General features: G+C 35.8%; 1 protein-coding gene across 6 annotated transcripts in view; it reads left to right on the forward strand.

The window, feature by feature from the left end:
* SIPA1L2 (signal induced proliferation associated 1 like 2) overlaps nucleotides 1-14435 on the forward strand; it is a 99422-nt gene that overhangs the window by 60420 nt on the left and 24567 nt on the right. For all 6 annotated transcript variants that reach the window (XM_017745328.1, XM_017745331.1, XM_017745346.1 and 3 more), the window contains 4 exons: nucleotides 7565-7822; nucleotides 11430-11513; nucleotides 12970-13073; nucleotides 13301-13404. In XM_017745328.1, coding sequence (XP_017600817.1) covers nucleotides 7565-7822; nucleotides 11430-11513; nucleotides 12970-13073; nucleotides 13301-13404 — 550 coding nt within the window. The remainder of the gene's footprint in view (nucleotides 1-7564; nucleotides 7823-11429; nucleotides 11514-12969; nucleotides 13074-13300; nucleotides 13405-14435) is intronic.

The following is a 14435-nucleotide window of genomic DNA, read 5'->3' on the forward strand; positions in this document are numbered from 1 at the left end:
AGAATCAGCTGCATTAAAATTTTACACACATTTACAAGAATAGAAATATAATTTTAGAAAAAAAAATCCAGAGTTTCATGAAAACATCCATATGTATCATTTTATTAATGCCTGTCTTTAATTTTCTGAGATAATCAGCTGATTTTCACTTCTTGAAAGACTAGCTTCTGTTTAGCTTTGTCTGCTGGGTTTTATGAATACAAAGCAAAGAGGAATTTTTCTTTGCATTGCTTACTAGCACTGGTTCCTTGCTGGGATCAAATTCTGAAGTGAGTTTACACAGATTGGATGTGAGTGCCATGGAGTGTCTTGGGAATTGTACCCTTCAAGTGAAAATTAGTTTCAAGTGTATAAGGGTATTTCCAAAGCAGTCCCTTGAAAAAACATCAGCCAAAGTGGAGATCTTTAATCAAGTTCTTGACTTCATTTTTGTTTTGTCTGTTAGCTTACCCACAAATAATCTTCAATCCATCATTTTAAAAGAAAACCAACAAAATATGTGTGCACCCCCTGAGAATAAACTATTAGCAATAAACTATTAACAAGGATTTTTTTTTTCTGCATACCATCTTGCATTCATTTATTTCAGCATGAAAATAAATTATTTGAATGTTGAAGGTGCTTACAAAGGAATGTTACAGACTGATTAGGAAATTACAGAGGAAAATTCTGCTCAATAAATGTCTTCCTTTACTTAATGTGGATCCTTCTACTAAAGTCTTGATAGTAGTATATGCAAAAGCAATCATGGAATAAGGCCTTTCATTTATTATTCTATAGAATTAATGGACTTGAGACAAAGCTCCTGCTGTTTTCGGTTTGCTCCAGCAATTAAATAATCATGCACAAATTGATGCAGAAATCAAAATTATTTGTGTGGCATCAGGCTGATATTTAGATAGAAAGAAGATTGCTCTTTAAAACATAAGTTCTTTAAATTACAAAGCAGTATTAGAACAAACATATTAGTCATTGTTTTCAGATCTGAATAAGTATTCTTGTGTCATATTTGTTTCTGTGCTAGGTCTGTCCCTTCAGAATTGTTGGTTTGTTCTTGTTGTTGCCAATATTCCGTGGTACTGCAGCGCAGTAGCTGGGATTGTGTGCATTTGAGCAGGAGAATAATGGTGTTCATTCTGATTTGCTCTCGCTGGTGGTGTTACAGCAGTGCTCAAGGACACTATACCCTTAATCAGCCAAATCCTATCAAGGAATTCAAGCACTTCTAGATCTATTTTGAACTGTAGATTTTGTTAGATTCTTTTTTACTACGTTTTACCTATGTGTCTGTCTTAGTTCAACTGCCATTATATATATATATATAAAAAACTGCTTGAGAGCTGGTTAAGAAACAATTTCTAGGAAATTTAGAAATCAAAAAAAACTTAAAGCAAAATTTCTGGGGCTGGGCTATAAACAGAAACTGGTGAGCTGTAGCAGCAGTAGTTTCCACTGTTGGTCTGAACAAGCAAGAGACTCTTTTTCTGCTGTTGTAGGTAGTTTTGAAAATGGAAATGTTTTAGTAACTATGACTGAAACTGCCTGTGGGCCATTTTTAAGTATTACTGCAATTCTTTTGAGGTTGTTTTATTCTCGTGAACCTTGCAAACTCTTTCTTACAAATAAAATAGATGTAATGACTTATTTTTCAGTCCTGATGCCTTTTCCCCTTAAATGGTTGTGATTTCTTTCAACGAATTGTCTTTCTGGGGCTTTTTTTTAAAGAAGATAACCAGATAGATAACCAGCAGAGTATAAAGTGTTTGGGCAAATGCTTTTACGAAGAGGTTACCGTGTGGTGGAGTTTGAATATTGCCAAGGGGTGTATGCCATAAGCTGGTGGAATAGTTCATAGGGCCTTCAGATTCTTAAAATTTATTTACTTATTTAATAAATTAAGCCACCTAAGATAGAAAGAAACCAGGTCTAACACCACCTGGGGCAGGTTGAAGCAACAGAACTTGAAACTGAATGTTTGGTTGTAGAAGTAGAATTTGGATGTACCAAATCTTTACATTACCACCCCTGCTACTAGTTTAAGAAGGCTGAAAATACCTGAAAACTCTAGATTCTGATGTTTTGTAGAAGTAACTGAAAGAACTACCATTAAGAAAATGTGATGATACTAATTGGAAGCTGTACTACTTGCAAAAGTTAATCCTCTCTTCCCAACAAAAAGTAAAATGGTAGAAAATGCTTAGCTGTATTTCTTACCCAAGTAAAGTCTTTGAATTTTTTCTTACTGAGTTATGAATGAACTTATAGCAGGAGTTAATTATAATTGCTAAAGTTAATTATGTGTACAGTTGTTACAGTCAAGCAGAAAAAAACTCAAAAATGACTGGCAAAGCTCTGCTTGTCTCTATGGAGAGATGTAAAGAAGTGTTCCAGACTCTTTTTTCCCCCCCTTTTTTCTTTTCTTTCTTCTCTCTATTCATGGAATCCTAGTAGAATCATGTGGGTTGGAAAGGACCTTACAGATCATCTGGTTCCTGTCTGTATTTCTCTTTTTCATGTAACAATACAGACATAGAGGCTCTTTAGGAGGCCTCTGAATTGCCTGTCAACTCATCATCATGAAGGTTCTTTTTAAAACTGAATAGTAGTCAAGATCAGAAGGACAATGATGAGTTTATCTTCAAGAAGGAGGGATTGGCAGCTTCAACTCTTTAACTCCATGGAGGGACTGCCAGAGTTATCACTTGCCTTAAACCAAAGTGATGGGGTGGGCAGCAGCCTTGTCCGAGGTTGGTGTAAACAATCTCATACATCTGTTGTGGTATGAAATTATTTTAAAATAAAATTGAATTACTTTTTTGCAATGGCTTTTTTAGATGATGTGTGTGTAAACCTGTAAATAGATTTCTGAGATGTCAGAACTTGATATTTTTGTCTTGACTTTTTGATCAAAATTCTCTTAGACCATTTCAGTATTATGCAGTGTCTTGGACTTGTGCTGTAGCTGATATAGGGAGTCTGTGGAGTTGCGATATTACCTCCAAAAGGTACTTCACAGTGTCAGGGAAGGGAAAATCTATGTATGTCTTAACTAACTACATCGTGAGTCCAAGCAAAACTAAGCTACTAAATTCCGCTTTTCAATTAAGTCCCTATAATTACCTGAAGTGAATCTGTGTTTTATTATGTGGATTTAATAGATTGCATGATGAGTCCTCAGTCTCATTGTGTCACTATGGGCACTACTATAGTGTAAGAACAAACATGCACTGTAATAGAACTGGTTGTTTTCAAAAACAAAGTTTGAGTTAGCAGAATGCAGTTACTTATTGTACTGCTAGATAAAGACTCTTTATTGAGCAGGATTAAATGTTTGGTATTGAAATGGTGGTGGTAAGGGATAACTTATCAGTGCAATAAACTGATGCACACCAGGGATTGTTTCTCTATCCCTGCATCTCCCTGCAATACAGTGAACTGAAGTTAAATTGTAACCAAGTCGTACCCAGTAGCTGATAGTCATAGGATGTAGCAGAAAAGAAGGCTTTTGTGCAGCTATCAAGGTGACAGGCTGCTGATCATGGTGCACAGGAACTTCCTAACTTTTCCACAGAGAAGGTTGTTTACTGAGTTTAACCAGCATCCCTGCCCAATATAGGTCCTTCACAGAGCCAGTTACAGAGCCTTTATATAGTATCTGAAACTAATATTGCAAGGTTTGGTTAATGTAGTTTGAAAAATTTAATGGACTTCTTGATAAATCTTTCAGAACATAATGCTCCTTGCAGGGGCATTTGAATATTGCAAACTTTTATAGTGGACTCTTAAATTTTATTATTCTGTCATGACCTGCAAGCTGTATCCTAGAGTCATGCTCTCTGAAATTGCAGAGTAGGTTTTATTAACCAAATTTTTAATAGGATAATATGGCTCTTGAACCCAAGGTATTAGTAAGAGTCTGTGCTTTATGATGAAGGATTGATTTAATTAATACCAGACTCTAGTGAAGGGCAGGAAGTGCTATAATTTCTGATGTGTGGTTAAGATATGGTCACATTTGCTTGTTAAATATCTTGAGTCTGTTTTTCAAATGCTGTATTGAATATAATTGCGATAGACGTTTGATATCTTATACTTGTTTAACATAAATTTAAGTATCTTTTCAAAACCATAAAATAGAGATTTGTCTTTATGTATCCTTTAAAGTGAATTTTAATAAAATATATATAAAATTTAAATTTAAAAGCTATCATTCAATACCAGTGCCAATGTATATTATTGCACTAGTGGAATAAGTAACAAAATTATGACTAAAAGTTAGATAAAGGTCAAATTACATATTTAAGAGGAAAATGCATTTATTTTTTGTGGGTTTTTTTTTCATGCAAGATAACTTACAGTTTGATTTATGGGGTGAGTGGAGATGGGGATTGCAGGCATGAAGTAATTCCTTCTCTTTCACCCTGATATAGGAGTTAGCTACAATTATGACTTTACCTATCTCAGAATACTGCAGTATCTGTTCTTTAGGCAGTGCTTGTGAAGCAGTGAAGCATATTTTTTCGTGTAAATGTTGAAATGATTGGTTTGGTACTTTTAAATCAGAATTTAAAAGTCTTATGTGACAAAAGAAGCTATCTGAAACCATGGAAATTCTTTTTTGACCCAGTTAAAACAAGCATTCCAGGGCTCTGTTTTGAATTCATTAGGAACACTGCAGAATTTTTAAAGTGATTTGAAACAGGGTTGTTTTGTAAGCCTTTTTCTGCAGAAACTGTGCCCTCAATTTTTTTTTCTCATTTGTAGGAAGAATATGTTTTGAAGCAAACAAACACAAAATTTTACAAAATTTTCAGTTCTTCCTCAGTGTGGGAAAGCTTTTTGTTTACTATTATTATATCATGCTTTTGTTAATTAGTCAGCAAGCTAAGTCAAACTAAATAGTAGTAACAGTCCCTTTTGCTTTTAAAACCCATAGCTATTTTTACAGCATTTGGAGTACTTTATGGGGAGTATCTAATGAGGGATGCGATCACAATTACATGCTGTAACTTTCTCAATTACCAAGATGAACTGTGAAATTGATGTCTTAATAACAAAAGCTGGGGAGGGGGTGGTTTGTTTCTAAGTTTTAAAGCCCATAGGAATGAAGAAGGGGGTGAAACAATAGTAAGAAATTAGCAGAAGGGAGATAGAAATTTTTAGCCTACATATTTGTTCAACTTCATCCTCAAATAATGGAAAACTGTGTATATATTGCCACAATGGAAAGTTATGCTGTGCACCAAACTAATATTAACCTTGCTATGTCATCTCTGCATTCTTTGGTCTGTTTGTTTTGTATGTAAAACTTCTTATAAGAAAAGAAAAAAAGGATCATGGTTGCATTGCTGGAGGCTGTTGTCTCCTACACCTTCTTGGTTGAAGGCAATGAATGAGGCAGGGACTTGTATGAAGGGAAGAATGATCTTGGAATATAAGCAGTTGATAATTGCCCTGGAGAAGTGTATTCTATATATGCTTCAGCAGTAGAAGGGTTTGCACAGTTCTGTGCAATTCACTTAACTTGACCTTTTCATGGTGTTCATCACTTTAAGAGCCCACCATGTGATTCTCAGAAGTATGAAAAAAGTTTTAAAAATCGATACCTGGACTGAGGCAGTTTGAAGTGGTGTTCTGAGTAACTGTGGCACTTTCAGGGTGAGGGAAAGGCTAGAGATATATCAAATTGACCCTCTGAAATGATGTGATAATTTTATAACAGTGATTTCTCTGTAGCACCATTCCATGTCTGTGAGAAGAGATTATTAGAGTGGTTTTACCTCCTTAGGGAAGCTCAAACCAGAAAATCATGATTGTGAAATTCTGTGATGCCTCCAGCGTGTCCAACTATGATTTGTCAGCAGAGGTTACACATGTCAAATTTTATTGGTGCATCTTACAGTGATATTTCCCATAAAAGAATAACCTTGAAAAACCAGGAATTCTGAGTTCTGCTTTGGAACATTCTAACTCATCCGCTCATCTTCAGCAAGGTGTCTTTCATCCTATATTGACTATTAATCTCCACTCTCAATACTTTTATCCTCTATATTTTTAAGTTCTTTAGCTTTTTCATATGTTTGAGTGCCACCGGGGCAGAGATTTAATGCTACAGAATAAACTTGCCTATTTGCTACAAAAAAATTCAGCAGAAATATTTGAAATATTTGGCTGGATCAGACTGGGCATATACAGAGTATCTAGAATGTAATTGCTACAGTTGCTCATGGGTCTTCTCTTCAACAACCTTGAATAAGACAGTTTGTGTTTTTCTAACTTTTTTTTTTAAATCTGTTTAGCAGAACACTGGTAATGAAAATATTCTTGGGGGGGGTTGATTCAGAAGCTTTAATGCACAGTAATTTAACATGTGAGAATTTATACAATTTACTTGCACTGCACATTTGTGTTAAGTCATTTATGCCAAGATATTTTCAGGATTAAGACTGTAAACTCTTTACACTCTATTACACTTTCTCTAAGTGATTTTAATTTAGTTGCAAATGGTAAATGTTGGGTTTTCAACAAAAGCAAAGGTTGATCAAGGCTCAGCTCAGGGAATGGAGCAGAATTGTACTTGAGACAGAGGAGTAAATTTTCACTATTTCTTACTTAACCTTAATGTGTTGCTTTAGAAGTATTTAGGGTGTTTTCTTTATAGATATTGATTTATTGCACACTGCCTATCAGACAAATAATGGAGATGGAATGTTGAGAGTATAAAATATCTCCAGTGATAATCAGTGCTGACTGAAAGGGTGTGTGAAGCTTCTATTAACCAATTTCTGAAACAGTAACCCTTAATTATTGAATATAGTCTGAGTCTACAGCAAATATCCCACAGGAACACTGATCTCTGTGGAACACTATCAGTACTTTTACCAGAGTTCAGACTGTCTGTGAATACTGTTAGTATTTAACCACACTGTAAACTTCAAGCAGAGGTGGTAAGCCAGACTGTTTCTGATCTTTCTCTTCCTTCCAATTCCCCATCTCTTCCAGGCATACAAATCCCCAGGAAAAGAGACATTAGAAATACACTTTGAAAACACAGGGAGAAATATTTAGGTTCCAGTTAATCATTTGCATTGTATTCTATGTGCTCTGTCATTTGGTGGGGTCAAGGTGGGATTCTAAAGGAGAGTTCTCAACCCCACTAAGAAATGTTTAGTTTGCTGCAAAGCAACAAACCTATTTCTGAAATTTAAACAAACCAAAGCTGGTTTAGAAAAACTTGATGCTTTATGACTTCTAAATTGTTTCTAAAAGTTTTTGTTATGTAAAATTCAAGCTGCAGATTAATTTATAAAAGTTTAGTATGTTCCCTGTTCTGAAGGGTGAGGAGAGAGTTCAAAGATCTTTGAACACATGACAGCAAATCTTTTATTTTGAAATGTTTTCTACCTGCTTGGTGTGACAATTTTGAAGTGTTTAAAGTACAGTGCTGTATGAACACCTTTGGGCACCTGGAATCAAAATGTGCACATACTTCTGACTGTGAATGCAAGATTCCTCTCTCTGTTCTCTCCTGTGAGACTGATGAGCGTTTTTATTTGCCCCACAGGGGTTGTTCAGAACTTTGTCGTATACCCATGGTGGAATACAAACTTGACAGTGAAGGCACCCCATGTGAGTATAAAACCCCTTTCAGAAGGAATACCACTTGGCATCGGGTGCCGACTCCCGCTGGGCAGCCTCTCTCTCGTGCCTCTCCAATCCTAGGAACATCTGACAGACTGCAGTGCCAGCAGCTTCTCCAGCAGGCTCAGACAGCCATTCCTCGTAGCACTTCCTTTGATAGAAAACTGCCAGATGGTGCAAGGTAATACACTCTCTGGTTAATGCCTGTCATATTCCTAATGTGGATTACTTTTGAAATCTCTGTTTTCTAGAACTTCGGTGTCTTATTTTTTAAACCTCATTTTATTGAGTTTTGACAGTAATTTTAATTCTGAGGTTGTATTAAATAGCATTCACTGCAGCAGTCTGCTTGAAACAAGTGACTTTTGGTGTTTGTGATGGAAGTGGGCTGTACTCAGGATCCTACTGCTGAGGACAGCTGACCTTTCCCTTTTGTCCCAAATCAGTGAAGTGGGAAACTGCCTTGTGACTTCTGCATCTTAATAATGTCCTGTTCCCCACCTTTTGGAAGACTATTTAAACAAATATTGAGTGTAAATAAAATGAACTCATTCCTTTAAAAATTAATTATTTAATCTCGTTACCAAGCTATTGGCATAGTTTCAAAGGGTTCTGTAACTCATTACTAGCCCTTATGCTTTGCTTTGCTTTTAATTAAACAAAGCAGAGCTTGTGATTTGAATATGTAACACCTCTTAGATGATGGGATGGTATCCTTAAATGTTAGCTCTGTTCTAATTTTATCATAATTCTTCATAAGATGAAACTTCTTTTTTAAACATAAAAATTTGCAAATACATTTGACCTTTGAATTATTTAGGAACACCATATGTCTTGAGCAGAACTCTGCCCTTTATTGTTTACAATTATTTCCTCTTATGCCCTTATCTATGGGATGATGTAGTTCTAATTTCCAAGGAAATAATTACTGCATGTTGAAAAGATCTAATTGATATAAAAATCTGAAATACTAGTCTTAAATGGGCTTAAAAAAATTCTGAATGAAATCATGAAGTACCACTATCACTACATTGACTGCCTTATTTAGTAGAAAAGAATTAATGACTTTTTACATTGAAATGTACAGAAGTAATAACAGTACATATTTGAAAATATGTCTATTTCATGGTCTGGGGAAGGAACACGCCCAGTTATGACCATTTGATCATTTGCGTTCTTCTTCTCCCCTATCCCCCTCTTCACCCCCTGAAAAATTGAGAGGTGTGTTTCTGTAAGAATTTTTGTGCCATTATAGAACTTAAGCTTTTCCTAATGTCTTGTTGATTAAATTCTTGATAACATCTAGCGTAAGGAAACAATGTATCAAATGTCTAGAAATACTTCATCATCTATGAAGCTTTATTAAGCATACTGTTTGCCTATACAGAAAAGAAATTAAAGTTTTCTGACATGCTACTCATTTCCAAGAAGACTTCACAAGCATAAGTTGTAGTTCTCGTAACACTCTGCAAAGCATGTGAAAAAATGCTTAGACTGAGTCTGCTCTTATCGTGAAGAAATTCCTGTAGCACTTAAACAAAACATGTGCAGTGCAGAAGTGCTATTATGGGGAAGACATGATAAAGAGTATAAATAATGAAAAGATAGGAAAATTATGGATTCTGGCATATAGGTCCTGAAACATGTAAAGAAAGGTACCTAATTGGCAAGGCCTTTCCACATGGGAGGAGGCATAGTTGATGATTTGGCAGAGAGATGAGCCTAAAATACAAGTGTGCAGTAAGTTGGATGAGTGCTTCTAAGTAGTCTTGCAAGGATGAAAGTGTATACTCAGGCTAGGAAAATGATGAAGAGATTTTAGAGGGTCAGAGACCCAGTATCAGTTTAAGAGTACAAGAGGGGAGAAGCAGGTTGATAAAAAAGGGAAGGTTTAACAGCTGATCTGAAAATGAGATAAGGGGGAAGTCAGCAATAAAATTGACTGAGAGATAAAAAAAGGAAGAAGCAAAAGAAATGTGGACTAGATATAGTAGAAGACTTAAGCAGCAAAAATCCAAGTACCGTGACATATAATTTTTAGGTGCCCAATCCCTGGAGTGAAATTAAAAACTGAGAGCTGAACGCTTATGCTACAGTTTAAATCTACAGTTAATTCTACAGTTCCTGAGAATTAAACGCTTTGAGAAGTCGATCCAAGTATTTTTGTGTTTTTCAAGGAATTTTCTCTAATTACTCACTAAGAAATACAAAGATATCCTTGAGCTCTACTCCTGTTTTCACAAAGTGGCTAATTCTGTGACAGCTTTTCATAACATGTGCCTAAGTGAAGCTTCAGTCAGACTCGCTCTTCTGATTTTTGCACCAAGAAGTCTCTGCATACTTTAGTCCCTGAATCACACTTGTAGGCAATGCATCCTATCACCTGGAGTCTGGAATCCATTCCTGAGAGCAGATGGCTGGAATTTTTGTGTGAAGGAGCTGCGTGAGGCAGTCATTGATGGCATTTCTGTGGTTCTCCTTTTGTAGCCACTCTTTGTTTACTAGGCTAAAGTCTTCACACTTGTCCAGCAAATGGGAGGTAGACATATTTCAGCCTTGGAACAGGACAAAGCAATGTCCTGGTTTTGAGGACAATGTCCTAAACATCAGTCTGGAGGCTGGGAACACATGGGATCATAACTTACTTGTTCCTTAATGCCGGGTCACTTAATCTGTGCACAAAATGCATAATTCTTGGTGGTAAGAACAAGTACATGGAACTGAATCAGGCTGTGGCCTACTGACTACTTCACTTAATTGAGAGAGGTTCAATCCTGTCAATACTTCTCAGAGTCAGACATGCTGAGAAATTAGGTACTACACTATTTATTTTACATTGGCTATTAGACAAAATATAATACCTAATGTCTTGAAAATGCAAAATATAATAGCTAATGTCTTTAAAATTTTCAAGCTGAACAGTAAAGTTGCTTATTGAAGGTCATGTCCTTGGGAAAGTGTTGTGCAAAAGAAAAAACAACCTCTTCATTTCCTCCCTGAGTACATAGATTCATTTCCACATGTAAAAAAATGGGGGGAGAGAAAAGAAAAAAGGATAAATACAGGGAATTGAGTTCAAGATAGTGTCATTGAACAAAATTATGTTGTAGTTATGGAATGATGTGCACAGAAGTGAAGGGAAGGGTAGTCATAAAAATAAAATTCAAGCATTAAATTTCAACTGTCTGGAAATCTAACAAAACTGCTTAGAGACATTGTTAAGACATGAGGTTCAAAAGTTTAAATAATAAGTACAAAATAATACTCTTCCTGAAAATGCTTTTTTGTTGCTTTTCTATGTCAAAGGATTAATGAAATAAAATTTTAAAAAGAATTGCCTCTTCCAAATTTACTATCTTTAAAATTGGAATTAGTGCCGTGGAACTAACAATCATTTCTGATGCACTATGAGAGCTTCCCACACATGTATTTAGAGACCTAATCCAGCTGCTCTGACTCCTGAGTAATCCCACTTGTTCAGAACTAAAGGCAGATCTAAGGAAAATAGGATTTGGCACTTAGTCTTTCTCTTTTTGTGCCTTTTTTATATATTCAGTTGGAAATATTTTATTAGTGGATAAATACTATACATTTAATATTCTTGTTAAAGTTCTATGAAACTGAGATAAACCTCTTAAATTCCCCAAATGAATGTAACCAGGTGTTTGTACTGCATCTGTATTATCTGTGAAAATGGATGTATTTGATAAAAGAAGCACAGCCCAGTTCAAATCTGTAACCCTGCAAATACCTCAGTGCACTGTTAATGACTCTAATCAACATTACAGAAGTTCTCCAAGCAACCAGTCCTCATCCAGTGACCCAGGACCCAGCGGGAGCAGCCACTGGAGACAGCAAGTGGGATATGACGGGTATTGGTGGTTTTTAAAAGCTTTTGTTTAAATCTTGCCTTAGCTCCCATGCATCTTCTTTCTTAAGCAAAATTTATATGGATGTTCTAGATTTTGTTTTCAAACACTGTTAGTATCTTTTAAGATGTACAGGTCTACTGATGTTTGATGTAACATGCATGCAACTACAATTTTAAAGTCATTCTAATTTAACTCTTTAGGATCATATTTTTAAATTCAGTTAGATAAGAAATGGTTCTTAGGTTTATTTTCCCAGTAATAGGCCAGAAATCAGCTAGTAACTCAGAACTAGAATAAATAATAATAGTTCCTCTTCCTGCTTCAGGAGGAAGGTGTTTAGCTAAAAAATCTTTATGGTCTTCGAAGGTTTTATTTCCTGCTATGTTTGTTTCAGTGACACCCATTCCCTAGCATATGTCCTCAAAAAAGTAGGAATTTCAGAGGCCTCTTCTCCCTAAAAGGCTGTACATAGATGGTCATTTCACATCCCTGTTAATCCCTTGGTACTGAAATTTCAGAAGTTAGCTATCTGTATATAAAAGGCCACACTAATATAACTCATGTTATAAGAATATTATGTGAGACATGTGTTCTAAACTACTTTAAATTTATGACTTTGTTGTATATATACAGCTGCCGAAAACATTACAAAATGTTGAGCTATGGCAGTATCTACAATAGAGTAATATAAAAGCATTCCAGACTTGCCAAGTGGCTTTCAGAAGCTACTTTTCAGGAAAAAAAAGTGAATATTGAAAGCATCAGCTTGACTCCTTGAAGTTTATTAATGCTTTGGCATGATTGATTGTGGATAAGGTATTCTGTGTAGCAGATATATATGTAGTATCTTGTAGACTCTTCAAGGAATTTCACATAACTCAGTGAAATCTCTGGCAGCTAAACAGATGCTAATAATTCAAATAAAAAAGTAGCTTTTTTTTTTTTTTTGACAGTCAACTCATCAAAATGCATCTTGTGTCATTTTTTCCAGCACAGTTATTTCTGACAGGATTCTAGGTTTTAGTTTGTTGCTTTGTGAAATGTTTAAACTTTTGCAGTATAATGCAAAGCAGTGCATCTGGTACTAGCTTACATATTCTCAGTGTGAAACCTTGCAAAACTACAATTACTCTCTGTGGGGCTTAGATCACAAAGAGGTTAAGCATATATTATCATGGTTCTTCACTATAAAAGCTTTGGAGTATATAGCCCCAAGAATGCATTTCTTCTTAAAGTTCATTGTCTTCTTGGCATGTTTGTACTTCAGGTGCAATGGTGTGCTTTTGAAAAAATTGCATGTAAATATTTCTGTGCAGAGTTTCAAAATGTTTGGGAATGATGATTAATTGAAAAAGTCACAAAATACTTTTAAGAGTAAAAAGTGGTGTCGTTCATCATGTAACTGATCTTGCAGGATGCAAACCTTAACAGCTTAATTTTCTGCTTACATTAACAGGTGCCAGTCCCCATTACTCCATGAACATCACCCAGGTTCAGGCTCACTGGAGTGTGAAGGAGGCAGAGAACGAGAGGAAACTTTGGAAGGAACGAGACATTCTGGTAATAAAACCCACTGTATCTTTAAAGTACATGTTCTTTGCAATGCGGTGCCTGTTGAAATGCAGCCACCTCCCCATGTGGAGGTTTGACTCACCAAGAGCATGTGATGTGACAGTGAAAGCAGGGACTGTTATGATGTTCTGTGAAGATGCATGTGTCTGATTCCAAAGTGTGCAGGTCTGAAACCTGATGCTGAGTCCTGTGCCTTTCTCCATTATTTTTGACAGAAGCCAAGTGGCATGCACCATCAACCAAAGTCCTGAGCTCCTACAAAGACCGAGCTTTACAGAAAGAAGGCAGTGGCAAGGAGTCGCCAAACAAGCTTTCACACGTAAGTCTTTTACTTGGATCTCATTCAGAATGCTAATAACAAACAAACCCCACAGCAGCAACAAAAAACTACTCTGGACTTACAGAAATAAATCTTAAAAATACACTTTAGTAATTTATGAAGACCACGTGATTTATGAATTTATGATGTGTGTTTTAGGAGGCAAAGATAATGCTCACCTAGATGTGGGTTGAATCAAATATGCTTAATCTGTATTTACATACTCAGAATTCCAAGAGGGCTTGGGTCTGGGGCATTGAGGAGATAAAACTAGTATAGTCTCCACTCAGCTGTGAATTTACAGCTTCATTTATACTGGCTTGTTTAATCTGTGGAGTATTTAATTACCCTTTAAAAGAAAATAAAATTATATTTACCATACTGCTTTTCATCTTGTGTGAAATACCCATGGAGTGTAATTATCAATAAGCACTATAAAAATGTAGCTTGTATGTTGGGAATGCTGAACAGATTTTCTAGTCTACCTAGTTTAGTAGCTTGTTTTCAGTAATGGCAAAATCCTCAACAGCCTAGTGATGGAAAGTATGATAACGCTTGTTATGTAGAAAGTCCTGCTATATGTAGGAGGAGTCTGTACACTAGTTTGTAAATTTATATTTTATGTGTGAGCAAGAGCATCTCCTAGCATCTGCTAGGAGAGGGATCTCATAAAAAGGTTACTCACCCTTCCCATTTATATCCTACCTAATAGAGGTCTGTTTGCCCAAGTAGAAGTACATCTGCCTTTATTCTGGCTACTCTGTCACAGAGATAAGTTAATCCAACTCTCTATAAAATTTATTTTAAAAGGTAAATAACAAATTCCCCCAACTTTATTGGCACAAATGTCTGACATAATTATTCCACTTCAATAGCCATGCTTAGTTTAGGGCCTTATGACTTAAGTGGCTTTCATCTGGTACACATACATCACAATTGGCTTCAATTTAACTAGCCACACATCCAATTGGATTTGATCCAATGAGCTGCATATTTCAGCCACACTGAGAAAAAAGCCAACAATAATGCGG

Source organism: Corvus brachyrhynchos, unplaced genomic scaffold (genome assembly GCF_000691975.1).
Source record: "Corvus brachyrhynchos isolate BGI_N302 unplaced genomic scaffold, ASM69197v1 scaffold70, whole genome shotgun sequence".
NCBI lineage: Eukaryota > Metazoa > Chordata > Aves > Passeriformes > Corvidae > Corvus > Corvus brachyrhynchos.